Genomic DNA, 27,846 nt, shown 5'->3' with positions numbered 1-27,846 from the left:
GTATAGCGTGTGTGTTATATTGTTTAATATTATTTTTATGTTTTTTTTTTTTTTTGTTTCCATTGTGTATTTATATTTTTTTTTTTAATTTTTAATTTTTTTTTCATTCGTTTACGAAAAGCAAGCGAATATAATAAGAAGATCAACATGATTTTTGCTTAATAGTTTCATAGATATTATTTGTTTGTATTTCTAAATAATTTATATGCATTTTTTTTTTAACTTTTTATTGCTTTTTTTGTATTAAAAACAAAATATTTTTTTTTAATTCAAAATAAAAAAAAAAGTTTGTAAGAAATCGAGGAAAAGAGAGGAGTGAGAGAAAAATTAATAATAATAAAAAAAAATTCTTAGAAAATAGTCATATAGTTTCCATTTGGTGGTAATCTTCAAAAAAAAAAAAAATTGTATGTAATAAGTGTAAAACAAGAAAAAAAAAATATGTTAACAACAATACTAAAAGCAAGATTTCTATTATTTTATTAGTAACAGCAAAAAACAAAATAAGTTTGTTTCAACGCCATCCATTGCTTAAATGCTTAAAAATTAATTAAGGAAGATTTTTTTGTTTCTTATTTTTTATATATTTTGTGTTTGACTTGAGTTTTTTTGTTTATAAATTGTTTTTGTTTTTAAACTTCGTTTCGTTAATTTTAGTTTTTCTTATTCGTTATATTCCAATTTATTTCACTGTTTTCGACGAGAGCTCTCATATGTATAGCTTTTTATTATTTTTCTTTAAATAGTAGTTTTGAAAGTCTTGAGTTATGTTGTGTCTCTTGGCACCAAAAAGTATACTTTTCTTTTGTTTTTATTTAATTATAAGCTTATGAAATGTGGGGAATATTATTTTAAAAATGTTTTGCAGTATAAAAATATATTTTTTATAAAAAAAAAAATTATTACTTTATTTCTCTGACGATGATGCTACTGATGCTTGTTTATTCTCCGAGGTTTTAACTGTTGACTGAGGCTGATTCGGTGTTTTGTTGTCGGTTGTGTTAGGCGGCTTTGTGGCTCCATCGGCTGTCGGTGCTGATGGTGGTGCCTGAGGAGTGACCCTGGCTCTTTGTACTTGTTTGGATTTTGGATTTTGATGATGATGGGTAGAGAAGTTCCTATACCTGTTGCTTGAAGATGGTCCAATGCTCGAGCTACTGCCAGAGTTACCACCACTACGGCGTAGAGTAGTTTCATTTGGCGATCCATAATGATAGTTGCGATTGGCTACTTGGGGTTTATTTCCCAGAGAACCACTACGAACTCGACCACTGCCAAATGAGCCAGTTCGACGACGATTGTTGTAGTTGTTTTGCTGTTGTTGTTGCAAATGTTGTTGTTGTGAGTGAACTTGTTGTTGGGCCAAAAGTTGATGGCCAACATAGTCGCTGCGGTTCGAGATAGTTGTATTGGGACGTTTTCCTGCACCAGCTACGCCTTCGCTTTCTGAGATACTGCGATGACGTTGTAGAGCTGCACGACTGTTTAGATGACCAACGCCTTGCAACATTTCATCTATTTCCGATGCAACAACACGGAAATCTTCAATTGTCTTGAATTTGGTGAGGTATTCGGTGAGTTTTGGTTGGACCTCAAGTTTTTCGCCATTTTTGTAATATTTTAAGAATGCCCAGAATTTTTCGAGGCCATACAATTGTCCTGAAATGTTTTGAGAAATTGTATTAGTATTATTTTTGATAAAGTAAAAAAATAATTTAATTTGTAGGCCAGTTATTAAATAAAGTCTCTCTCTATCTTTCTCTCCACATCAATATGGCTGTTGATTAAGTTTTAAGGCTCTTCCTGTAATTTGTCTTGGGTGTAGAAAATTAAAATCAATGTCTGTTGTCAATTTTATAGAGGAATATGAATATGAAAGGTAATATTGGTGTTCTTGACATCCTGCCCAAAACCAAAAATGTTTAAATGAATATTTGCAAACACAGAAAAAAATTGGTACAATGTGAATTATGAGAAAGTGAAATAAAATGTGAAGTTACTAAATGGATAAATTATACATTGTAAAGTAAAGTAAATTTTATATATCTAAAGGTTTTTTATGGCAACTATACATATATTGAACTTTTCTTTGGTCTGCATTAAAGTCTACCTACCATTTTCTGCCCTGAAAAGATAGCGTTAATGTAAAATAATACGGTTTCTTGAATTTATGCAGTTTTTGAATTTTTGAATTGGAAGCCTAGATCGTCTGATTATTATTTTTATATCAGCCAATAAGCTCGAAAAAGTGACTCAGGAATATCAATTCTGAGCACTCGCATGGAACACTGATATTTTAATCGTGGTCAAAATTTGCATTAAATAATATTAAAGAAGTAAATTGCAAGCAGAACATTAGTAACTCAAAATTTAGTGCAAATAACACGTTAACTCATTAACTATTGCATGAACCTAAAAGTTTAATATAATTTGTACAATAAATATTTTTAACAATTTGTGGGAAACCAGTTTAACAAAAAATTCTAATTCCCTTCGGGTGAAAATTGCAATAGCTTTATATATTTCGATTAGATACATTTCCAGACAAAACTCACAATAGGGCTGAGTCTGAGTGGCTCCGATTGTCTGCATGCTGGACACGAAAAGCAAAAACATGAGCGTAGAATGCAAACAAAAACTATGCCAACACGATAAATAGAATCTATAGAAAAGGGGTGATTTCATAATTGCATGGTTGCTTTGTTTACATGCAGTCATTTGCGATCAGACTAAAATCAGAGAAAATATTTGCATTTTACTTTGGATTTATGAACACTTTTTCTGATTTGCGCCATCTCTCAAAATGTTGAGGTTTGGATTTCGCTTCATCTTCTTAAATATCGCACTTTGAGAAAGATAGTGTCACAACTCAAAAAGTGTCGATTTTGAACTAAGCCGAATTCAAAGAAGAATTGTTTTACATGTAAATTTAGTTTTATGATTTTCTTATTTTAATTCTCCTGAAAAATCCTGAAATTTTAGTTGTGACACTATCATTATCAACATGCGATATGGATTCCAAAGGTTTTGTGAAGGCTTTTAGCAGATAGAAACAATTAAGAAAACAACATACATACATGATATTTGTCGCTTTTTAAAATATAAATTTAAAATGCATTTGAAATTTTATATTTGCACATTTGAGCTGCAAATATTTGCGTTGTACATTTATGAACACCTGACTTTTGTCATTTGCATTAATGAAAGCTTTGCATTCGTCAGACTTGCGCAACCATGCATTAATGAAAGCATCCAAGACAGATTGGCTCCCATAAAAATATACTATACAGTGATAGAATACTTTATACTGAGCGAGGACATGAATTCTATATTTTAAAGTCTAATCGATTTTAATTTCACCCACCTGATGAGTCCCAAAGCGATTCGCACTTGAAATTTATCGAAAGTGGCTGTCTTCGTTGAAACATGTAATAGCGATCAGGAAAACGAATTAGGAAAAATAAGCAAATAGATATTTTGTGATGTTTTAATTCGATACGAAACACAAATAATGCGATATCGATTGTAAATGACTCAAATTGTATTTATTTGTTTTCCTGATGCAAATTCGTTTTGCGTTCCAACTGATTGACATTTGAAACAAAACCTTCTCCTGAAACGTTTCCTGTTACATTGTAAACGAAAAACTTTTTCGTGTGTATTTCAATCAGGAAAAAAAGAGTATAGGCAGATTTTGTGTGTCAACTGAAATAAATGTTCCTGAACGCTATAAACGACCATCACAAAAAAAATATTCAGTTCCATACTTTCTTTTTTCCTGTTTTATTTAACTGATCCCTATGTACTCGTATATCCGGCCCCTATAATATGACTAGTTTTATCATTAAAAGTTTTTTAGAAGAAAATTTAGTTTTTTAAGCTAAAGCCTTTCAGTATGCGGAAAGCAAAATTGTTCTAACGCCGTTATTAAGGACTTAGAACAATTTTGTTTTCCACGACGATATGTACCCCTGCTTACTAACTAAAACAATAAAATTATTTGATGGTTGATGCAAAATTAAGAAAAATATATTTAAGAATAATAAAACAATATTTTAACAGACGACTTCTTTTTCATAAGCAGCAGTCAAATTAAACTTTAAAACTAAAGAAAGACACATTAAACAAAACCACGCCATACCAATGAACACAACATTTTTAACTTACATCGTCATCGTTCGTCATCCTTGTTATTAATTATTGCACTTACCTTTTTCATAATCGGCAATTGTCTCATCCTGGAAATCATCATAAACATTCGGGCGGAACTTCTTTTCCAAACCATACGAAAAGAATCGAAACAAACACTCCAAGCCATAGCGGAATCCATTCATAGCATCTTCACAAGCCAATTGCCTGAATTCGTTGTACATTGTCTTATTGAAGTTTTCCCTCAAGAAGAACGACCAGAATCTGTAAAGTGTATTCATTTCCTGCGACTGACCATATCCTAAACGACGCCGCTCCTTTAAACACCTACTACGATATTTGTGATAAGCCTGCTGGGTGAAGTTGTTTTCCTTCAGCAGCGAATGCGACGGATGTTGGAACACCGGCAAGCTTTGTGGCACCGACGAACCATAGCTAGACGCCGTGGGACTAGTGCCAGCCGAGCTACCCATCGACGAGGTACGCGGACGATGTTCGACAAAGTCCATCACCCAACCAACGTGAGCCTCCACCGGAGGATTCGATGAGTGACGGGTTTTGCGTTTACGCGGTGTACGCGGATCGATGGAGTGACTATTCGGCGCGGCATAGAAACGCGCGCGTCTGCTAGATTTCAAAGTGGAATTTAATGTGGAGTCGTGTGTAAGTGTATTGTCTAGTGTATTGTCCAAGTCATCGATATAAGTCGGTGGCGGTGGTGGAGGAGGAATTTGCTGAGAGGGTTTTCTCATAACCGTTTTGCCGGCCATTTTTTCAAAGTCCTCCTGCGAAATTACGTTCACAGTGCGATAATCAGAGGACTTACTATTTGTAACCGTCCACAAATCCTCCTCGTAATTAACCAAACCATCGTTAATGACATTTTCGAGGTCTTGGGTGATTTTCGTGCGCGATGTATAGTCAGCTGTGCGATCATAGCCTTCGTGTTTTTGCGGACGTGATACTTGTGATACAATCAACAGTTTATTGATGTCGCGATCGGCGAATTCATAATCAGATTCGTCGTCAGAGAAGTTCTCTGTGAAATTATTGACGCGGCCACTTGTGGGGATAGCGTCGAGCTCTTCGTCGAATTGGAAATCTAGTTCTTCTTTTTCTACTGCAGGCTTGTTGGCTATTGGTAGTGCGGCCGCGGTTGCTGCTCCTGATTGTGAGAAGGGCGTCGTTGTTTGTTTAGTATGGTCTTTAGTAATTGCATTTTTTGAGCGTCTCTTTACCTCTTTCCATAGGCTCGGCACACCGTCTTCGGTGTCATCAGCGTTGGTCGTCGTTGCGCTATCGTCATCCTTAGGGTATTTCTTTCCGTCCTTGTTGGCTTTTGGAGTTGATGCGGTTGGTACTTTACTTGTGCTCTTTGTTGGTGACGGACTAGCTGAGTTTGTTTTTATGGCGGCGGCAGTTGGGTCATTTTGTGTTATAACGCATTCGGCGAGTCCTTTTAGATGGTCGACAAGATTTGCACCGTATTGATTTTTCTTGTCGGCGCTATCAGTCACTTGGCGTTCGACTTTTTGTGTTAGAGCGCTTATGGCATTGGCTGAAGGGGGGCTTCGTGAGGCAGGAACTTGATTTTTGTCACCTTCGGCGTTGGCCGATGATTTGCCGTCCTTTGATTGTGGTAAAGATCTTTGCGAATTTCTAGGCACTGGAGGTGGTGGGATACTGGCCAGGGGTTTGGTGGCCATTTCTGCAGTTAAAATAGGAGCAGCATAAGCATTTGGTTGGGCAACATTGGATTCAGTGGTTGCCGCTGGAGCAGTAGTCGGAGCTTCTTTTGTCTCAGCAGACGACTCGGCCGGGAGTTGGCTAGTGTTATTTGTAGCATTGGCAGTAGCTTCCTTGTTTGTAGCTTCTTCCCCAGTTGCATTTTCAAGCAAATCATGGATTGGCCATGATGTTGGATTAACCTTTGTACGAACTTTATAATTGTCTAACATGTCTAATTTGTCAGATTCTTTGATTGCAGCAATAACCAAAGCAACATCAGCAGTGAGTGCTAGAATTCGATGGAAAGATGCAATCAATGCAATTGGAATATATCCTTCGTTATCCATTTTGCGACGCAAGAAGAAATCGCCAGTAAGATTAGTTTCGCTAAAGTAGTATTCACTATAAAGAAAATGAATCGAAAAAAAGAGAAGACATAATTTAGTACAAAATGATTCTTTTTATCGTCAAAACATGAAACGAAATGCATAATATTTGTGATGGTGTGCTTGTATATTAAATGATCCAAAATCCAAATTTAAACTGTAAGTGTAATGAGTTTGTGTAAATTTATATAAAATTGAAACAAAACATACAAACTGAAAATTGCAGTAATGAAAAATTTGAATGGTTTGCTAAAAAAATAAAAAAACACATAACCTTAGGCAATTAACTTTAGGTAGTTAAGGAATTTGTTTTGTGAAATAGTTTTTCAAACAAATATCGAAGTTATCCTTCGAAGCAGCAAAATATGAAAAAGAAAATATATTATTAAAAAAGCTCACAAGATATAAAATCAAATGCTTGAACCTTTTACAGCACATACAAGCGAATTTACCTATCTCCAACTCACAAAAGAAAATAATCAAAAAGAATGCTACAACTAAACAATCATTCAATATTTGACGCATCTTTTTATTGTTTTTTTTTTTTTATCAAAAAGAAGATTTTTCACTAGGAGCCTTAGCAGAACCGAAGATAGGTCTCGCTAACACTGGTTCTTGTATAGAATGTACTATAAAATTTAAACCATGGGGAATCAGTTCAATTTTTAAAACTTTATAACGTTTTGAAGACAATATACTATAAGCCAATTGAATAGGTTAACGGTGTTAAGGTACAATGAGTCCATAAATAATAGGAGACGTAGATGGGAAACAAGGAAAACGGTAAACGTATTTACTTTTTGGTACTGTTTCTAAAAGTTGCTGTTTGGGTGTCAATAGTACTGATTCACTCCATTTAAAGTTAATTTTTTGTTCATAGATTAATATATGTAGTAGTACGTATTTTTTATTTAGTTCTTAGAATTCGATTTAGGTGAACGCCTTTTGAACGAAATGGGACTTTCCAATTTAATAAATTTCAAAGAAAAATTAAATCGGATCAACATGGAATTGATTCTTTGACTTCGCTGTATAAAAAATAAATATTCCTGAAAGAAAAAGTGTAGCTAGACTTTGAGAGTGTAGTAAAAACAAATACTAGAGCATTTCTTAAGTTTTTTTTTTTGCATAACCAAAATTTTGAGCTTTAATTTTATCTTGAAGTAAAAATTTTCCAAGTAGAGGTATATTTTTTTTGCAATTAACTGCTAATCTTTTCAATGAATTAGATACCTTTATGGAATTATTATTAAAATTATTTTTTTGTCTTTCTTTACCGAAGTGTATGTGTGTGTGTCTTGCCGTTGTAAAAGAATGACTTCCCATAAATATTTTGTTTTTTTTTTTTTTTTTTAAGTTGTGATACTTATGTGATTAGATTGTAATGTTGTAAAAAAATAAAGAAAAAATATAAATTAAGAAAAAAAATGAAAAATGCAAGAACATAAGCATGACTCACACATAACATTATACAAGATTAACTTGCATTAGAAAACCAATCCCGTTGATCATTATCATAACTAAACTTACACTTGTTTGCGAATTGCCTTCTTAACAGTCTCTGCGTCCATTTCTATGTAAGCAGCTGCTGGTACAGCGCTATAATAATGCGTTCCCATTAGGACAAACGGATGCTCTGTGTCGACAGCTAAATAATTAACATATTCTCCATTTGCAATCAAATGACGTGGCAGTCGATTACCTGTTCTACCAGGACCCTGCCTGTTATAGCCACCGCGTGGCCGACCTCTATAGCTGGTGGCTCGGAAGCGTCGTGGCCTAGAAGATCGGTCATATGTACTACTCTCATTGTCGCCACGTTGTTCACCCTCACTAACACGTGGTGGTGGTCTGCGGCTGCGAATAGGTTTGTTGCGTGTTGACTTTGCAACATCGATTTGCAACGGGCGCCATTTGTGTTTTGGGATCTTCTTATTAACCCCATTTGCTCCGTTTGGTGGTGCATTTGGATTTGATGCATTACCAGCAGCACCATTATTACTTGTGCTAGCTGATGGTTGCTGTTGGTTAATATTGATATTACTTTGTGGTTGCTTAACAGCAGGAGCTGCATTAGATGACACGTTTGCAGGTGGTGCTGCCGAAACTGCCTGGTTTCCAGCAGCCGATGCAGCTGGCACAGCAGCCACTTTGCTACTTGTGCTTGGTGTGATCTTTTCTTGTGCAACAGTTTTGCCTTCAGTTTGAGATCCTGAAGATTGACTAGAAGCAGCAATTGTTTCTGTCTGTTTAGTCACAGATGGATCATGAGACCGATTCTTCGGTCCTGTGCGTCTAGGTTCACCGCCCGGATTTGGTTTTCCGCCAAGAAGAAGTGGCCAATCACCAACATTTGTAAAATCACTCGCCTAGAAAAAGAAAGTAGACAATTACTTTAGTTGAAGACTTTTGATTGTTTTTAAATAACTTTACCTTATGATTGATTCTCCTTTTATCTTTAACAACAACATGAGGAACGGTCTCGGGCTTCGGTACGGCAGCTGTTTTGTTATTTCAAAGAGAAAAGAACTTGAAAAGAGATAAAATGTACACAATTTAGAAATACTTTACCTGGTGCAGGTACAGGCTTTTTCTGCGCAGCAGGTTGTGCCTTTGGCTGCAACACTCGCTTGTCAAGGGGCGATGATGTCGTTTTTGGACTGGATGATGGCTGTTTGGAAATCTAAAAAAAAAATGACAAGAAATGTTATATGATACAACATATAAATAAAAGCTTAAAATTTGTTAAACTGTAGGCAGTTTTTAGGTATGAATTTTTATACCATCCAACCACAATGGAAACGAGGCATTATTTAAAGTAAACATGTTTTACAATAATTATTCCTAACTGTTAGTGAATTGAATCTTTGAAATGCAGTTTCCGTGTCTGATTGGCGTGAAATTTTATTTTATTTTTTTTTTATTTGACAAGGTTTTTTTGTGAAATGTTTAAGTATTTTATTAAAATTACAGAGTTCCAATACTTTTAATTAAGATAAAAGATACTAACTGGAAAGAAGTTTTTTGGAAGTCCAAAAACAAAAGATACAATGAACCAAAATTTAGAACTTACATTTCTCATTTACCATAATTAATTGAAAAGAATATCGCAGAAACGCAATGTTCAACCAAAATCGAATGGAAAAGATGAGACACAAGATGGATACAAGAGGAAAATACAGAACGTCCGAGGCATTATATCATCGCACTAACCATTATGTAACAGGTTACTTATACTTTATGTAAAATAAACAATTGATTTTTAATTTAACATCCACACCACCCTCTATTAGGAAGAGATGTCCAAAAGCAAGAGAACGCTGAAGTTAAAATATTAATTTGAAAATCAGTTTTGACTTTTAGACAGAGCCAAAATCATTTTGAAATAGAACCTTCAAAATCTACAGTTAATTTGTTCTTCGTAAATAGGAAAAATTCAATTTTGGGCTGTTTTTTTGTGCTTTTTAATCAGTCTTGATTTTAATTTGACAGGAGTTTAATCACCTCTCATGAAGTTCATAAGTCTCATCGAATCAATTCAATATTATTTTTACAGATCTTCCTTAGGAAGATAACAACTTGTCACCATACGAACAATGGCTTTCATCAAGAAAATGAGGCGATTCAAATTAGTTAGCAGTGTTTGGAATGAATTCATGCCAAAAAACATAAGATTTATGGAGTAGACCGCAGTTTTTTCGAATTGTAATTGAATAGAAAATATTTAAAGGACCAAATCAAGAAATGTTTATACCCATACATGTCAAATTTAAAGACGTTTTTGGGCTTAGGACCAAATTAGAAATTATTAACTTATCCAGTAGAGTGGTCAAAAAATATTTTTTTTTATTATTGGTTGGGCAACCCGTTAAATTTGTTCCACTTATCTATTACATTAACGTTGCGAAATTTCAGTTCACTATCTTTATCGGAAGAGGTTGCTGATAACAGTTCAAATATTTTTTTTTTTTTCGAAAAAAATGTCAGCAATAATTAATAATAATAATAATAACACTGTGTTCGAAAATTGAACTTTTTTTTCGACAGAGGGCTCTCATATCTACTAAAGATAATTCGAGTATGCTGAACACGATGGCGTACTCAGTTTTTCTGGATTAGGTCAAATAAGAAAGATTTTTGCGTTTGAAATTTTGTTTGCACATGCCAAAACTGAGGGTATAAAACACCATATATTTTCCAATTTTTGATTTTTTTTTCGATGAAAAATGATGGAAAATCTATTTTTTCGATGAAAAATGATGGAAAATCTATTTTTTCGCAAGTATTATTCGTAAAAGAAGTTATTTGAAAAAAAAATCTGCCGAATGACATTTTAAATCATTATTTTATGGCAAAAAAACGTCGATTTTTCTTCAATTTTTCTAATATTTTTCGTATTACTTAAATTTAAATGCAGCACTCGGTGGCAACGATTTGATGTTGTATTTCAGGATAGAATATGGCTTTGTTTACAAATACGAATAGGCAGTTCCTACCTTTCTACAATATTGGTTAAACTTAAGAGTGAAAAAGTAGCAGTAAAACACTGTTTTTTTTTTTTTTAATTTTTAAGTTTATAAAATAAAAAAATTACAAAAAGTTTAAATGCAATACATATGTAGGGGAAGTGGGGGCAAAACGCTCATGGGCTCAAGTAGCATAAAAACCCGCTTAAGAGAAACCCTCTTAAGAGAAAAACCCGCTTATCTGAAACACGTTTCTGATCTTTAAATATTTTCTTCAGTTAAACGGGGACTGTGACAAATATATTATGTGTTGTGTATGTAAGCTCATATAATGCAGATGGAAGTAATAGTAAATATGTTTTAATTTTAAAATAAATTGAAAGAAAAATGATTTTTTGAACTTAAACAAAAATTAAATAAAAATATTGATACCATGCCTGATTTTTTAATTAAATATCTACATCTACATATGTATAATATTCCAGAGTACTAACACATACAAGATGTGTACAAAAAAATTTTGAGTTTTCGCATACATTTGTACCTTTATATTTAAAAAATGTAAGAAAAATTGAAGAAAAATCGACGTTTTTTTGCCAAAAAATAATGATTTAAATAGTTATTCGACAGATTTTTTTTCAAATAACTTCTTTTACGAATAATACTTCCAAGAAAATGGATTTTCTATCATTTTTTTATCGATAAAAATCAAAAATTGGAAAATATATGGTGTTTTATACCCTCAGTTTTGGCATGTGCAAACAAAATTTCAAACGCAAAAATCTTTCTTATTTGACCTAATCCAGAAAAACTAAGAACGCCATCGTGTTCAGCATACTCGAATTATCTTTAGTAGACATAAAAGCCCTCTGTCGGTTTTTTGAACTATCACAGTGTAATTAATAAGCAAAAAGTGCCAAAAAAAAGTCTGTGTACTAAATGTTACTTGGAAAAGGCGCCAGAAATTGTTATTTTGATGTTTTTTCAGAATAAGTACAACAAAACCAACTTTCAAGTAATTTTCAACTTAAAAAAAAGAAAGAAAAAATGTGGTTGAAAATTCAGTAGTATGATACCAATAGGATGTGGAACCAAAGTAGATGGTGGCCCGACGACTTTCTGAAAATTGTATTTTTCCCATACAATCGTGGACCACACTACCTATCCTGATTTGAATAAAATGACTTGAGGGTAAACCAATCGAAGCATCATCGAATAATGGTGAACTAAAACTCCTTAAGGAGTTATTTAGAATGAAAACAAGACTTATGCAAGGACTGTATATGTTAACATAAAACTAGAACTACATCAAATTACAAAGTGAAAAAAGTACAAAGTTTTCAAATTTTTTCAAATGTCACATCAATATATGTAAATTTGCTTTTTTAATTTTGTCCTTTTTTTAATTTTATTGCTTTTGTGTTTCGATGTTTTTCTAGATTAAGTTTGCTACCATGTTTGTCTTACTACATATTTTATTAATTTTTTATATTCAAAATTTCAATAGAAGAAATTGAATAATCATTTTTAGTAAAAAAACAAAACCGACTTCCATGGATCAAAACTGGGTTTTATGGTTTTTAAAATAGTTCCTATGGCTAAAAGTGAACGAAATTGAAATGGGACCACACTGCAGCCACCAGCTTTCCCTCAGCCCAAAGTTATGCGGTAACAAACATAAAAAAAAAAAAAAAAAAAAAAAAAAAATACAGACGAATTGAATACCTCCTCCTTTTTGGAAGTCGGTAAAAATGATGTGACTTTACGCCTTTGTAGCTTCCAAAACAATCAAACAAATTCACCCAAATTTGCGCTGCATCACAAATTTGAACTTCTTAGGACTTGGCATCAATCTCTTAATTAATATTAAAAATCGAACGTCCTTTGTAATGTAATGTCCTTTGTAATGAATGTAATCAAGAATCCTTTTTGAATTATTGTAAGAAAAAACATGATAACTTTTAATAATGGATTTTTTTTAGTAATAGGTTTCAAGTGTTTATATTGTTAAATCGTTAAAAAATTTTAATAATCATTGAATAAAGTGGTTTCATAGATATACTTAATTCTAGTGTTGCTAAAGCTGTCATAAAAATAAAAATAAGTCAAAAAGATGGAAATACATTTTTTTCACACATCTCCCACTAAATATCAGATTTTTTGTTGTTCAGTTAAAATCTCTAACAAGTTTATGCCACTTCATATTCATGTTTTTTTTATTTATTTTGTTTCATCTCCTCATTCCAAAATCTGTTTATTATTTATTATTATTTTTAAATTTCAATTCTGATCAATTAAATGAAGCACATCAAATGCTAACGACTTAGTATCATAACAAAATACAATTCACACACCATAACCAAATGATAAAGAGATTTAAAGTCGATTAAGCAATAAAACAGAAAGAATTAAAAAAAACTTTTACTTTTAGTTTCATTTCGAATTTCAATGTGATTGATAAATTCGTAGTGATAACAGGCAACAGTTCATGTGGATATTCTCCACCTAGTTCCACGTTTTAAAATAAATTTCAACGTCTCTCGTATCGACGTGGATATACGATCACACGTTAAAAGTTTTTTTTTCAGATAAAATAAGCGATGTGAGTTCTTAGGAAAACAAAATATACTACTCTTGACTAAAAGAACTCTGAAACGTATTGACTTCTTATGATCGCTGTGTTGTTAGGCGCGTCTATTGCACTTTTACAGGTTTTTTTTATTTTTATTTTCAATTCGAACGAACATACTTTACATACGAATTCGCAAATAATATTGCCATTGGTTGTGAGAATGAGTATTTTGTTTTTGGTTTTGTTTTTATTTTTTTTTTTTTTTTTTATTATTTATTTTTTTTTTTTGGCATTTGACTCGTTAAGATCGATATCGCATCGATAAGTGGAACGCTCTGTTGAAATGAGATGTGGGTATTATACATTTCCGAATAGGGTATATTCTAATTGAATAGATATCAGTAAACACTGATAATAGGTATTTATTTTGCTTAAAAGCATGAACTTTTATAATATTTGATGAAGCTGTTTTATAATAAAAAGCCTGTTCACGTGCAGTCAAGCCATTTAATGGACTAAATTTTTTGCGGTTAAGCTAATAGACAATATAAAAACATTTTTTTGTATTGTTATGGTTGAGGAATTTTCAGTTTCGGTTTTGTATTAACCACTAAAAACAACAAACTTGACATTCACTTTAAATGCAAATGAAATTGGAACAAATAAATGTAAATGACTTGATATAAGAAAAAGTGGATAAGTAAATAACCTGTAAATGTAAACGTTATCATTGATCTCTGAGTTAGTATATATGTAAATTAGTTACTATGGCAACAATTTTTAACTTGGATAACGAAAATGCACGTGCAATACAATTTCTCAACAATAATTGTAGTTATTCTTTTGCGATAATGAAATGCAAATGCACTTATTTTTAACTGGTTAGATATGATTTAATAATAAAACAATATTTGTTACTATTCGTATTCGAGTTGTCTGTTACGAGAAGTAGCGGATCTGACGAGTTTAGTTCCTATAATGCATTTTGTACAGAAATTTACTGTTATTTATTTAATTCAACTCAAATAATATTTTAAGTCACTTTTACTAAACAAAATGTATTTGTATCTTTATTATCATAATGGAGAATTCAAACAACAAAGAAAAACCGTCAAAAGCGGTATTGATTTTGATTTGAAATAATTCGTGCTATCATGGTTCTATCTTAGATTTGGAGAACGCACATAATTTAATTAATCTTAATGTGGTATTGAAACTAACTCGAAATGGTTCATCGGGATTGATATCCTACTTGATTTATGATTATAGGCGCAAAGATTCCTGTGCCAATTTCATTGACACTTCTCAATTTCTTATGAGAGTTTCCATTTTGAACAGGGATTTTTGTATCAAATTGATCTCTCGTGGAAAATGGATATTGCCAGTTGATTTATTTTTAGTCGTAAAATTTTGTGAGAATTTTTTCCATATAAAAGATCAAGAATCTACAAGAACAAATATTCTCATCAATTATAGCTGTGTGTGAAAAAGCATTTAATGGCGTTTTCGATTGGCAGTCCGGAAGCGTCCGGAATCATTCTGAAAGCGTTTTATTCGTACAAAACTGACAGTTTTGTGTGAATAAATTTTTTTCAGAATGATTCCGGAAGCTTCCGGACTGCCAATCGAAAACGCCATAAGATAACAGTGTTTCCGGTATTTTTTGACAGAAGATTAAAAGTAATTGATTTTTGTGGCAAATGGAAAAGTCTGTTTTGGCGCCCTTTAATCAAAACTGCCAAGACTAGTTTGACTTTTTAACACGATAAAATTCAGAGTATCCCAAAACCTATTTAATTGATATCTAATTTCAAATTTGCTGCCATAATGTTTTCAAGGCAGAATAACGTCCATAAGTTAAATGATCAAATCATTTTTTTGTAAACTCAATTCCTTCAGGATCGAAATTTTTCTCGACAAATGCTCTTCGCATGAAGACCTACCACTGAGCAAAATAACAGTACAATAGAGAGTCAAATTATTACAAAACAAGACCCCCCACTTCTTTGATTGAGTGGAAGAACTTCTAATTTTTAGACCCTCAACAAAAAAGGATTACTTAACATAAATAAAAGCAATCGTTTGTTGTCACGTTAAGTGCAAACTGTTTATTGAGCTAAGTTATAAGTCACCAATAAAACACGGCTTATAACTGATACAAAAAAAAAACCTTAACTATAATTTTAATCCTAAAGAATCATTGGAAACCTCATAATATTAAGACTTAAGCTAAAACCGTATCTTACCCCCTCAGACATTCCTTGTTCATATCAAATTTAAAAAACACAATAGGGTACATTTTAAAATCAAACTTAATTATCGATGCTATTCGGCATCGTTGTCGGTTCCATTCAATAATTTTTTCAGGTTTCTTTTATTTGTGTCTTCTATTTTTCGACAATCGTGAACACACATAGACCAACTACTAATACCACTTGCCCCTCTTTTCCACTTTCCTATTATTCTCTGTCAGTTTGATAAATGTTGGCCTTGACATTTATTTTTAGGTTTTTTGTTTTTATATTCCTCCTATAAAAACTGGCTGGTTAAGTTCAAAAAGAAAAACAAAAAATATTTTTGTGTACATATTTTCTTTTCGGAAGCAAATGGATTATGCCAAGTGTAATATACGTGGAAAAGGTCATTTTATGTTTTAGCTGACAACATCAATTTATTGTAAATATGCTTTTGATTTCTTCGAAGCTTGAACGAATCTAAAGTGCGTAGTTTTTTTCAGTTGTTTTTTTATTTTCGTTTTTTTATTTGTTGTTTGTTTTGTTTTGTTTGTTTCTTTTTTTATGTTGTGATCAAATTTTTGTGTCTGTATCTTTTTCTCTTTCTCAGATTTTATTATGCAACAGGTTATTTATTATTTTGTGGGCGTGTAAATTTAAAAATAAAAGAAAAATAGACAAGAGTTTTCGTGTAGTTTAGCATGTACACAAAGCGGGTAATCAACTTAAATGATATTTTTAATGAAAATTGCTATCGAAAGATCTTTTTATATGAGCATAAATTGAAGGTGTAAATTATTGATCATTTATTTGCTTGTTTGATATTTCAATTTTATTTTTATCATAAAAGATTTTTTAATATTTGCGCCAAATGAAAGTAATAATGATAATGACAAAAAAAATAATTGAATTAAGAATTCGAAGAATTGCCTATTTTTAATTGGCCTAAATTATCACTTGAAGATGCAAAAATAGTCCAAGGATTTGTTTTTTTTTTTATGAGGGACATTATTGTCAGTCTATACATCGAAACGAGACTGAAAATTTGTGTTGCTGTTATGATTTTGATATGGCGCAGTTTCCTAGGATATACTTTCTAATAGCATAAACAAATTTCGAAGAAGTTCAAGATATCACAGCCGAAGAAATTAGTCAAATCGTTGAGCCCAGAGGAGATATTATCTTAGTTCTTGAAAAGATAAGATCCAGCGGATCTAGATGACTCGATTATAATTTCCAAACTTAAAAGCGAACGGTGATCAAATGCCTTTTCAGTAGTTCTCACAATCTACTAGGCGAAATTTAATAGTCTATTTAATAGACCCGAGCTCCAGAGCAAAAATAGAACAAATTCGTTCAAGACTTTTTATTGGCGATTATGATTCCTTGGCATACAAGAATACTCCACCCAAAAGTGCTACTAAATCCATTGGTGCATTTCTGAGAAAACGGCAACACTGGTCGGTTTTCAGTTTTTTTGATTTAACTCGAAAACCAAGCCTGACTTTGAAATGGTTCAAAGACACTTTTCATAGCAAATTAAATTTTCTGTCAAGTTAAGATGGTTAAAAAATTTTAAAAATTATTTTTGTCTAAAATTCTAACCTAAAATCAAAGAAAAAAAAAGTTAAAAAATTGACAATTTTATTTTTTTTACTAAATCAAGGGGCATTTTGTGTATGTAGCCGGGGCGTCCAAACTTTGTACTAATGAAATAAAGTAGAGGTAAAATCCTTTGATAATATGCAATTTTTAATTTTTTTTGTCAAGAAACAACTTAAATGTACCAATTCAAAAATTAGCACTTTTTCTAAATTTTTGACTTTTTTAGTTAAAAGCAAGTTTTTAAAACTCGATAAAATCGTATTAATTGGTAACTTTTAGACTTTTAAAGTAAACATACTTCGAGGGATTGATTTAATATAAACTAAATATGACAAACAAAAAAATTTATTTGCATCCTTATGGCCTTTTGTGCAATTTTGTGTATGTGCATTTTTATAAATTCGGGTCGAATGGATGGACGGAGAGCCATTAGCTTTGGTCTATTGCATAGAAGAACATTTAATACCAACTCTTTTACTGTTTTCAATGGCCTGAAAAACAATTCTTGTAAAATCCGCGACCAACGAAAAGTTTCTCTTGAAAAACGAAAAAAATACTCTAATGAGTTTGAAACAAAATAGCTCAGGGAAATTAGTAAATCAAATTGCACTTTTCGCGGGACAAATTTTTTTCATGGAACGTATTTAGGTGAATGTCCTTATCGTAAAAGTGAATTTTTTGGGATGATAAGATATCGGGAACAGCCGCCATCTTGGAAAAGAGGTCGGTGCCGTTTTTATTTTATAACTCCATTTTTACTCATTTAAACCAAAAATGTCCGAGGGTAGACTTATTATCAATTAAATTATCTAAAAAATGATATACAAATGAATTCCGTGAGTTAGTAAAATTCAATTTTATATTCGGTCAAAGTCCGGGTTCTTCTCGCAAGGTTAAGACAATATGACATTTTTTCAAATATCTGAAGAACTTTTGATTTGTTGGGGATTTTCTTAAAGTATGAATTATAGCACTTTGAATTATCTATGAAATGAGCCCTTTATCGTTACTGTAACCAACATAATGTATAAGCCATCTAACGTCGAAGTTCACATTCTACTATCCAAAAGTGAGAAAATAACAAGTTTTCTTCTATTAGACCGAGCAAATTTTTGAAGTGGAGGTATAACCAAAATATAAGTAAACAGTTTTTTAACTATATTCGTCTAAATATTGAATTCAAAGTTTGAAATCTTTAATGTTAACCTTTATATGGTTTTCGAGGTTTTAAATGAAGTGAAATTTCCAATTAATGTGAATAAGCTCAAGTGACACTATTTAAAATTCTAAATATAAGAACTGATGCCCTGTCATTTTTCCTAAACATGAACACCTCAATCTCAGCATTACGATAAGTATAACTCAAGATATGAGGTGTGTAAGCCGTTATGTTTTCGAGACTATTGTGTTTAATTTTTGATTGTTTATTTGAACTATTGAAATCCCAAATATGTTCAGTTAAAAAATCGTATATCATGACTTCCACGTTTGGTTGCCTCTACAATGTGATGGTTACAAAAACAATAAAGGGTTCATTTCATAGATAATTAAAAGTGCTATAATTCATTCTTTAAGAAAATCCCAAACAAATCAAAAGTTCTTCAGATATTTGAAAAAATGTCATATTGTCTTAACCTTGCGAGAAGAACCCGGACTTTGACCGACTATAAAATTGAATTTAACTAACTCACGGAATTCATTTGTATATCATTTTTTAGATAATTTAATTGATAATAAGTCTACCCTCGGACATTTTTGGTTTAAATGAGTAAAAATGGAGTTATAAAATAAAAACGGCACCGACCTCTTTTCCAAGATGGCGGCTGTTCCCGATATCTTATCATCCCAAAAAATTCACTTTTACGATAAGGACATTCACCTAAATACGTTCCATGAAAAAAATTTGTCCCGCGAAAATTGCAATTTGATTTACTAATTTCCCTGAGCTATTTTGTTTCAAACTCATTAGAGTATTTTTTTCATTTTTCAAGAGAAACTTTTCGTTGGTCGCGGATTTTACAAGAATTGTTTTTCAGGCCATTGAAAACAGTAAAAGAGTTGGTATTAAATGTTCTTCTATGCAATAGACCAAAGCTAATGGCTCTCCGTCCATCCATTCGACCCGAATTTATAAAAATGCACATACACAAAATTGCACAAAAGGCCATAAGGATGCAAATAAATTTTTTTGTTTGTCATATTTAGTTTATATTAAATCAATCCCTCGAAGTATGTTTACTTTAAAAGTCTAAAAGTTACCAATTAATACGATTTTATCGAGTTTTAAAAACTTGCTTTTAACTAAAAAAGTCAAAAATTTAGAAAAAGTGCTAATTTTTGAATTGGTACATTTAAGTTGTTTCTTGACAAAAAAAATTAAAAATTGCATATTATCAAAGGATTTTACCTCTACTTTATTTCATTAGTACAAAGTTTGGACGTCCCGGCTACATACACAAAATGCCCCTTGATTTAGTAAAAAAAAATAAAATTGTCAATTTTTTAACTTTTTTTTCTTTGATTTTAGGTTAGAATTTTAGACAAAAATAATTTTTAAAATTTTTTAACCATCTTAACTTGACAGAAAATTTAATTTGCTATGAAAAGTGTCTTTGAACCATTTCAAAGTCAGGCTTGGTTTTCGAGTTAAATCAAAAAAACTGAAAACCGACCAGTGTTGCCGTTTTCTCAGAAATGCACCAATGGATTTAGTAGCACTTTTGGCTGGAGTATTCTTGTATGCCAAGGAATCATAATCGCCAATAAAAACTCTTGAACGAATTTGTTCCATCCAAAAGGGTCTATTCAATAGACTATAATACAAGAAACTGCCGTATAAGAATCAGGACGGACAACATCGTGATTTGGGAAAGCATTTGAGAAACGAGTGATTTGCTTATTAGTGGAGATATTTCAACCTTTCAACTTGCAATTGTTGGATGGAGGAAAAAAAAGCTTATAGTCGAAAATGGACATGTCGAATTTTTATAAGTTATAACAGTAAATGATCGAAAAAAAACTACTGCAGCTTGCTCTTAGCTATCAGCTGGGGTGTGAATTTTCAAACAGGGATAATTCAATTTTCACTTTTTTTTAAACAAAGTATGCAGTTCTGTTCTCCATATTCCAATGCACAGTTTAATCATGTAGTAAATGTAAACAATTAAATAGAAACAGTAATTTAATCCAATCGGGCTATGAAAACAGGTGAAAACTGAAAATCGTATGAAAAATCACAATTTTGCTTTTAGTTTATTTCGATTTTTTTTTTTTTTGGTTTTATAAAATCGCTCCTCAATAATTAGACAGATACAAATTCAACATTTTTTGAATATAAGCCGTATAATACAATTTAGTATTCTCTTGAATTGAGTTCAAATTGCAGTTCAAGATAAGCAACAGTTCAGCTTATCTTGAAAAACAAATATCTTCTCATGCCGACAATAATTGATATTTCCATCTACCATTTCATAGAATTTTCTTAGTAAAACATCAGATATTTCAGGCTGTGGTTTATAATGACGTCTGCTGACGTCTGCTTCCTTAGACTGTGGTTTATGCTGACGTCTGGTTATTTATGTATTTGCATTATAAATAACCTGTTTATAGGAATATAAATGTTCTATTCAAACTTCTAACAAATACCTACTTCTTTTATAAAAGAGATTCTAAAATCTACACACCAGATTGGATTGGGATAAAGTCATATGAAAGTGTTCAATAAACCTGTTAAAGCTTATGGTTTGCTTGCCTAGCTGTTTAATTAAACACGGTTTTGTGAAAAGTTATTTCCAACATCTTTTTAAAACATATATGCAAAATTATTGTCTAGTCGCTTATTTAAAATTTATTTAAATTTGCTTAAACAAATATGCAGCTTTTGTTAAAAGGAAAAAGTAAACAATAATTCGAGCTGAATTAATTTAACTCATTTTTGTTTTATTTTATTTGAATAAAAATTATTATAACGCTTACTGATGTACTGACGCTTACTGATGTACTATCGTCATTTGCTATTACCACGATTGGGGTCCTATTTTCGTTTTTTTTTTTTTTATTAAACATTATTTATTTTATTATGATCTATTTCTCAATGGCTAGTGTCCTTCAAGACACGAACATTGTAATTTTCTCTGTGTTTTGATGGCTTTTGAGTTCTAACTACTAACTACTACTACTAACAAAGCAAATACTGCGTAAACCCTCACACCGTGAGTACAAAAATCATTATCATTATTATTAATGAGCTTAGTTTGACTAATTTGAACACTGAAATTGGTTGTCTCGGTTTGACTCGATAACAATTGGTCGGCGTAAAGAAAAATTGTTCTAAGTACATAGGATTTCTTAAGGACTTAGAACAATTTTGCTTTACGCCGACGAATTGTAGAGTTAAAATCTTAGCTTTGACATCTTTACAAAATAGTGAATTTTATTAATTCTATGATAGTTGAAACTTACCTTCCAGGCGTTAACCTTCGGTGGTGGAGCAGCTACAAATTTCTTCGGTTGTTGCTGATCGTCGGTCTTTGCTTCGTTGCCACTATTATTTTCGTTTGCACTGGCGCCACTTGGCGATGAGTCTTTACGATCTTTTACAACTTCCTTTGGTTCTTTTGGTGTACCAGACACAGATCCCTGATTAGCAGCAGCAGCCTTATCTCCTTTCGGTTGTTGTGGACGACGATCCCGTGGCCGTCTTGGAAACTTTTTTCGCTCATCATCGGGTTTGCCGCCATGAGAGGGTGCTCCAGCACCACCTTTTGATCCACCACCAGCCGCAGCAGCGGCATTATCTCTATTTCTCGATGGCCTGTCATTATTGCCATTATTGTTGCCAGCCCATGGACGATCACGTTGCTTTTCTCGACGACGTATTTTACGATCTTTACGACCATGAGATGTTACCGGAACAAAATCAGCATTGTCGTCAACTTCCGAAGAATTTTCTGTATTGTCAGGATTAGCCGATCGTTTCTCACCACTTACGTTAGGTGCGCTGCTAGCAGCTGGAGGAGCTTCAGTACCTCCTTCTGCAGAGCACTCTTCGCTCCAAGATTTTAATGTTTTAAGATTCGGTTGATTTTCCTTATTGTCCGGGTCCAATGATGCAGAACCACTAACAGCCACTGCTGCTGCAGCTGTAGCAGCAGTTGGCGAAACCTTTTTTTCTAAATTCTGCAACACATTAGCGTACGATGTAGTGGAAGGAGCAGTTGGCGAAACAGCAGCTGCTACTGCAACATTAGATGCAGTTGTTGGAGATGTTTCCTCTTTGGCAGACATCTCTTTCGAAAAAAAGTTGTTTCTCTTTATCGAAAAAAAATTAATTTAACTTTTTGATTTCTTCTCTTCTTTTGGCAGAGCAAAAACTAATCTTTGTTTGCCTTTTGATTTTTTTTAAATCAAGAGACGTAGAAATAAGAGAGTCTTTGAATTGAGCTTATTATAAATGAATAAACCAAATCAAATGATAAGAAGGTTTTATTTTTGATTTTTCCAGACTTTAAGCAGTCAGACTTTACGAAGAGGTCTTTCTGTGTTCAGTACTGATTGTGATTGATTTGTTATTTTATTTTGTTTCTTTTGGTTTTTTTTGTTTGCAACTCAGTGCAGTAATAGCATTTTGCGGCAGTCCTTAGCTTAGGTTGCCATATTTGTTGATTCCTTCACACTCGCACAAAATGATTTCGAGTTTTTGGCAAAATCCTAAAAAAAATAAAAAGAACAATTAGGCTGAGAAAAAAATTAAAAGCAATATATAAAATTATTTTTAAAAGACAATAAAACTGATTCATTTTGGTGGGTGGAAAATAATTATTTACGTATATTAGAGCAAACCAATTAATTTTTTTATAAATTCGCACTTTCAGTTTATCTTAGAGCGTCACAGCTGTTTCGGCACACAGTACCTTTTTCAGACTTTCTGAGACAGCTGTTACGCTCTAAAATCTAAATTATGTTCAATTGACCTTCCTCAGTTGAAAACCTTCTGTGGAATCAAATAAGGCCCTACCAACAATTAAATCTACAGACCAAACTGGATTTAAACAAGTTATGTGCTGGGGTTGCATCAAATATTGCAAAGTTTTAGATACGCTTTTGAACAATGCTTTATTATTTTAAAATATTTTTGAAATATCAATGTAGAAGGGTTTCAATTAAGGATGGGTAATGCAATGTAATGCTTTTGAAATAACGGAAAAATTGGTAAGATTTTAAAGTGAAAGTAATATATTAATGGAATGTAAGAAGTGGAGGTCTTAATTGAAAACATCTTATTTCGTTTGCAGTAATTTTATGAAAAACAAAAACAAAAACTTAATGATAAAATAATTTTAGTCAGATTAATGGGTTCCTTACACGAACAATCTGATCGATGTCAATCTAAATTAAAATTCAATTTTTTTTTATACAAAAGAAGAAAATAAATGTATTTTTTCATGTCAATAGATGAAACGTGTAAGAATCACATAAAAGTTATTGCATGAAAAATATCTAAATTATGTAATTTGTTATTTAATGTTTTTAACTTGTTCTTATTCATTAAAATATAAGATCTTTTAATATAATTTAATAAGTAATTATGTGATTCTAAAAATTAATCAAATAAATTTTCACGTTATATTTATCTTTTTATGTCATTCTTATCATTAAATATACAAAATCTGAATAAAAAGATAATTTGGTATCTTTCAGAAACCCTCAATCTATTTTAGTAAATAAAATTCGAAACAAGAAAAATCAGAGTATTGGTATAATTATAATAAATGTATGTATGTACGTTTAAAAAGGGTGATTATTCAAGCGTGTGATTTTAAATGTGCAATTTTTGACAGATAACACGTAATTTTGTGCATGTCAAAACATGATCAGATGGCATTGCTATTTCATCATAATGTCGAATTCCTTTAAAGAAATCGAATTGTAAGCGACTTTTTTCAATAAATCATGTTCGTCACATTTTTTATTACAAATTAGATTTTTTGAAAAGGAATTCTGCAAAAGAAAGTACTTAATACAGTCGAAAAATCAGCGATTGTTTGGCAGGACACACGATGGAGTGGAATATAGAGTGGGTCAGCCGAGAATCACGTGACGTAGAAAAATCGAAGAGAAATATGCATGATTGACAAAGGGTTGGTTGGAGATCCGAAGAATAATTGACAGTCTGTGTTAGAGGGTGTTAAGGGTTCATATCTAAACAAGAAACCTAAATTGTTTTCATTCTGCAACAAGAAGAAGCTGGAGATAAGTATAGCTCCGTCAAGCTTAGAAGAAATATTCGAAACGTACATAGGGTGTGATAGTGTGGGTGGTACACTCTAGACTAAATAGTCTAATATTGGCATTTATAAGGTAATGCTAAACCTACTTTCAAAAATTATCATATTGGCTAGGAAGAAATATAAACATTTTACTGGTAACTTCTCAGCTATAGAAACACAGTAAATTCTATTATAACTACAGATAGAATGAGGTACATCCCGACATCAAAAAGAGTTTACACTCATCGCAATGAAATAGTTCCACATATGAGACCAACGCAGAAACCAAACGAAGGATAACTCTTGCAAATCTATGTTGCTTTTGACAAACAAAACAATTGACGTATAAAGTTCGACTGTGAATAAAGAACAAACGATATTGTTAAAAAAAACATTGTTCGCATATTCTAAAGGAAGGTTTTATAAACGTAAAATTATGGTTATTTAATAGGCAAAACTAACTAGAATTGTCATAAATAAAACACAAGGAAAAAAGCGCTGATTTCTTTCAAAAACAAATATAATTTGTTTTTTTTTTTTTTAATTTAGCTGCTTCAATAGAAAATTTGTATTCAAAATGACCATCATTTACTTTTACTCAAGTATTGAGAGTCATTGCCAATCATCAATCGCATTACGGACCTCATTTATCGGAAAGCGCTGACAAGGGTTAGCTTCAAATTTTCAACAGTTCTGTGGTGAGTAGAGCAAGCCCTCTAAAAGGGTTGAAGTCGAGACTACCTACCAGCTGGTTAATCATACGGTGATTGTTTGGTTAGGAGGCTTTTCAAAAAGGTGGTAAAGTAAATTTTGGCCGAAGTGTTCACACAAATGTAGGTTTCTTATTCCTTTGATGGCTTTTTGACTCCTCACAATGCGTGGACAGCCGAACCTTTGAAGGTTAAATACTTAACCAGTGTCTTCTAATAACTTAAAAGTACACAAACAAAACAGAGTTATTTTCTTCTGACATAAATTACACTAACTTGTATCGGTCGATAACAATGATACGATTCTCAATGTCATTAGTTGTAAACGACTTAAATCAAAAACCTCTATCACGACACAGAACACTTAAAGAGTGAAACCAGTACTTGACTTGAATAAAATTGTATCAATATTTATGACTAGACTAGGTATACCAAACATAGTAGTAAAATTAGGTATTGGTCAGGTCTATTAAATAAGAGTAAACATTGTTACCAGTCCAACCTCTGGAAGATTGGGGTCAAAGGTATGAAAAAAGTAAAGAGCTAAAAACAACAATACCATCAATGAAATTCAATGCAGCTTATCAACACTTATCGCGCCAATGAATCAATTCAAAATCAGAACTTTAATTTTCATGTTTAGTATTGGATATTACTGAACTCAATGCTGCAGAACTTGGATTAAAATTCAAGATTTTGATGAACAAATTTAGCTTAATAACCGTTGTATATCTATCTAACAAAGGATATACCATAGGATAAATGAGAAATTTAAGATTATCTTAAATTATAAAGACCTTTGCAAGGTAATGAGACAATTCAGCAGCTATGAATACATTGAACGATTTCAGATCAACGGAAATTGATTAGATAAAATTTCTTTTGAGAAAATATAAAACCTTCTCTGAATAGGTAATCATAAATAAAACATTACACAATAAGTATTAAATAAATGCTATTCCAATAAATAGACTTTTTTTTTATTTTACTGCATACTGCAAAGGTAAGGTAATAAAGGCGACAATAAATTAAAAAATTATGCAACAAACTCAATTACCATTTTTTTCGGCAAATTGTGGATGTTGTGGGTAAATAAAGTCAAATCAGAATAAAAAAAAAAGTCGTATCTTTTCAAAATGAACACGTTCAATGGCAATAGTACAGATTGATAGTTTAAATAGAATCAAAAAACGTGTGCAACAATAATACAACTCAACTAACTAAAAATTCATAAAAAATATTATATTCTTATTTTTAGTTAAATTAAATAAATAAAAAGGGAATTATTAATTATACGTAATCGTCGCTGTTTTAGTAATTTGATTCAATTACCAACAAACCCTGTCATTGCTTCGCTTCACTGGCTTTTGGGTGTAAAATGAAAAAATACAAAAAAGCATCTTATTGGATTGCAAATAGAAAAATAAAATTGCAAATCCATTTTTTGCATATACAAGAGTGTGATTGTGGGATAGACATTATGCATCTTATTGGAAATGTCAATTAGATTGCGAAATATAAATCCTGTTTTTATTAATCAACACACTCAGGATTCAAAGCTAAAGGTGGTGGTGGCGTCAAGCGTTCAAGGCAATATTACGTCTTAATAAATTTTGGAGTAGGAAATGTGTACATCACCGGCGAAAAACCACTCACAAAAAAAAAAAATACAATTCCCTTGAACTTTTCGGTTTCTTTTTTTTTTCATATTTTTTTTCAATAAAGCTTACCCCGTACGCAGTAGAGAAAAATATATTGCACAAGATTGTGTGTGGACGAACCCCCGTAAGGATATTTTCTTAAACAAGCTTAATACACAAATGTTTCCAAGTAAAAATATTATTTTAACATGTAAAATATATAAAATTAATATTTATTAAATATATAATATTGTAATATTGTAACATACTTGAAGATTCTTTTCCAAAATTAAGAATTTTTCTTTGGGAAATCTTAAAATTTTCCTTCTTTACGTCTTTTTCGATGCTCTCACGCACTAATCGTAGAAAAATAGAGGTTAGTTTTATCTGTCAACTCAGCCAGTCACACCGTTTAATTGTCAATTCACTTCTGCACACGCACACTAATGCACACAACAAGGTGTTTAATTTCGAAAAAAGAAGAACAAGGATAGCTGTTTTGTTTTGTTTGCTTGAAGAATATGTTTTTACTGCTCTAACGAATATTAAAATGTCAAAAATGAAGATAAGAAAAAAATCAATTTGAAATTTTACAAAAATTTTAATTTTTTAAAAGAAAATAGATGAAATAAATAAAATATTAATTTTTTATAAAAATCAAATTGAATTTTTTTTTATATGTAGATATTAAATCAACAACAAACACTTTTTCTTTCCTCTTTACTCTCACTTAGAAAATCTTCACAACACAAAATAGAGTTGGTTATGTTTTTCTTTTAGCTCTTTCGAATTTGCAGACGATTATTGTATGTGTGTAGTGGGGATAGAAATGTCAACTTGGATTACCACACTACTATTGAGCGTTACACGATAAGTTTTTAGCAAATTGCAAGAATTTAAAATGTAAAATTTCACTCAATCGAACAATGTTCAATAAAAAATTTCAATTGATTACAATGCAAATGATTGTTTTTAAACACTTTTGATGGAATTTGAAAAACTTTTCACCATTTTTCAATGGAAAACTTTAATTTATCGTTATGACGAGGAGACATGTGGTTTTAACGCCGAATGTAGATAATTTCGAA

General features: G+C 31.7%; 1 protein-coding gene across 9 annotated transcripts; it reads right to left on the bottom strand.

Annotated features, from left to right (window-relative positions):
* Positions 1 to 32: 32 nt before the first annotated feature.
* On the bottom strand, positions 33 to 27,846 carry LOC129913132 (la-related protein 1). Of its 9 annotated transcripts, none has more exons than XM_055991659.1 (9): positions 27,463 to 27,846; positions 27,028 to 27,288; positions 26,849 to 26,926; positions 21,602 to 22,849; positions 8,835 to 8,946; positions 8,697 to 8,764; positions 7,794 to 8,632; positions 4,211 to 6,279; positions 33 to 1,659 (listed from the first exon to the last, which is right to left on the bottom strand). In XM_055991659.1, the coding sequence occupies exons 4-9, from the start codon at positions 22,424 to 22,426 to the stop codon at positions 908 to 910; spliced, it is 4,665 nt and encodes a 1,554-aa protein (XP_055847634.1). In that variant the 5' UTR covers positions 22,427 to 22,849; positions 26,849 to 26,926; positions 27,028 to 27,288; positions 27,463 to 27,846; the 3' UTR covers positions 33 to 907. The 9 variants fall into 9 exon arrangements, with proteins under 9 accessions (XP_055847634.1, XP_055847633.1, XP_055847636.1 ...); XM_055991658.1 differs by lacking the exon at positions 26,849 to 26,926 and having other exon boundaries at positions 33 to 826; positions 907 to 1,659; XM_055991661.1 differs by lacking the exon at positions 26,849 to 26,926 and having other exon boundaries at positions 7,794 to 7,911; positions 7,966 to 8,632.

This window comes from Episyrphus balteatus, chromosome 3 (genome assembly GCF_945859705.1).
Source record: "Episyrphus balteatus chromosome 3, idEpiBalt1.1, whole genome shotgun sequence".
Classification (NCBI taxonomy): domain Eukaryota; kingdom Metazoa; phylum Arthropoda; class Insecta; order Diptera; family Syrphidae; genus Episyrphus; species Episyrphus balteatus.
The sequence above is the reverse complement of the archived record's forward strand: the minus strand, read 5'-3'. Positions and strand labels throughout refer to the sequence as shown.

Coding starts and splice junctions, on each gene's coding strand:
- LOC129913132 (XM_055991659.1), bottom strand. CDS start 22,426: ATGTCTGCCAAAGAGGAAACATCTCCAACAACTGCATCTAATGTTGCA. Junction 8,633..8,696: donor AAAGGAGAATCAATCATAAG/GTAAAGTTATTT, acceptor TTCTTTTTCTAG/GCGAGTGATTTTACAAATGT. Junction 6,280..7,793: donor AAGGCAATTCGCAAACAAGT/GTAAGTTTAGTT, acceptor TTTTCTTTATAG/TGAATACTACTTTAGCGAAA.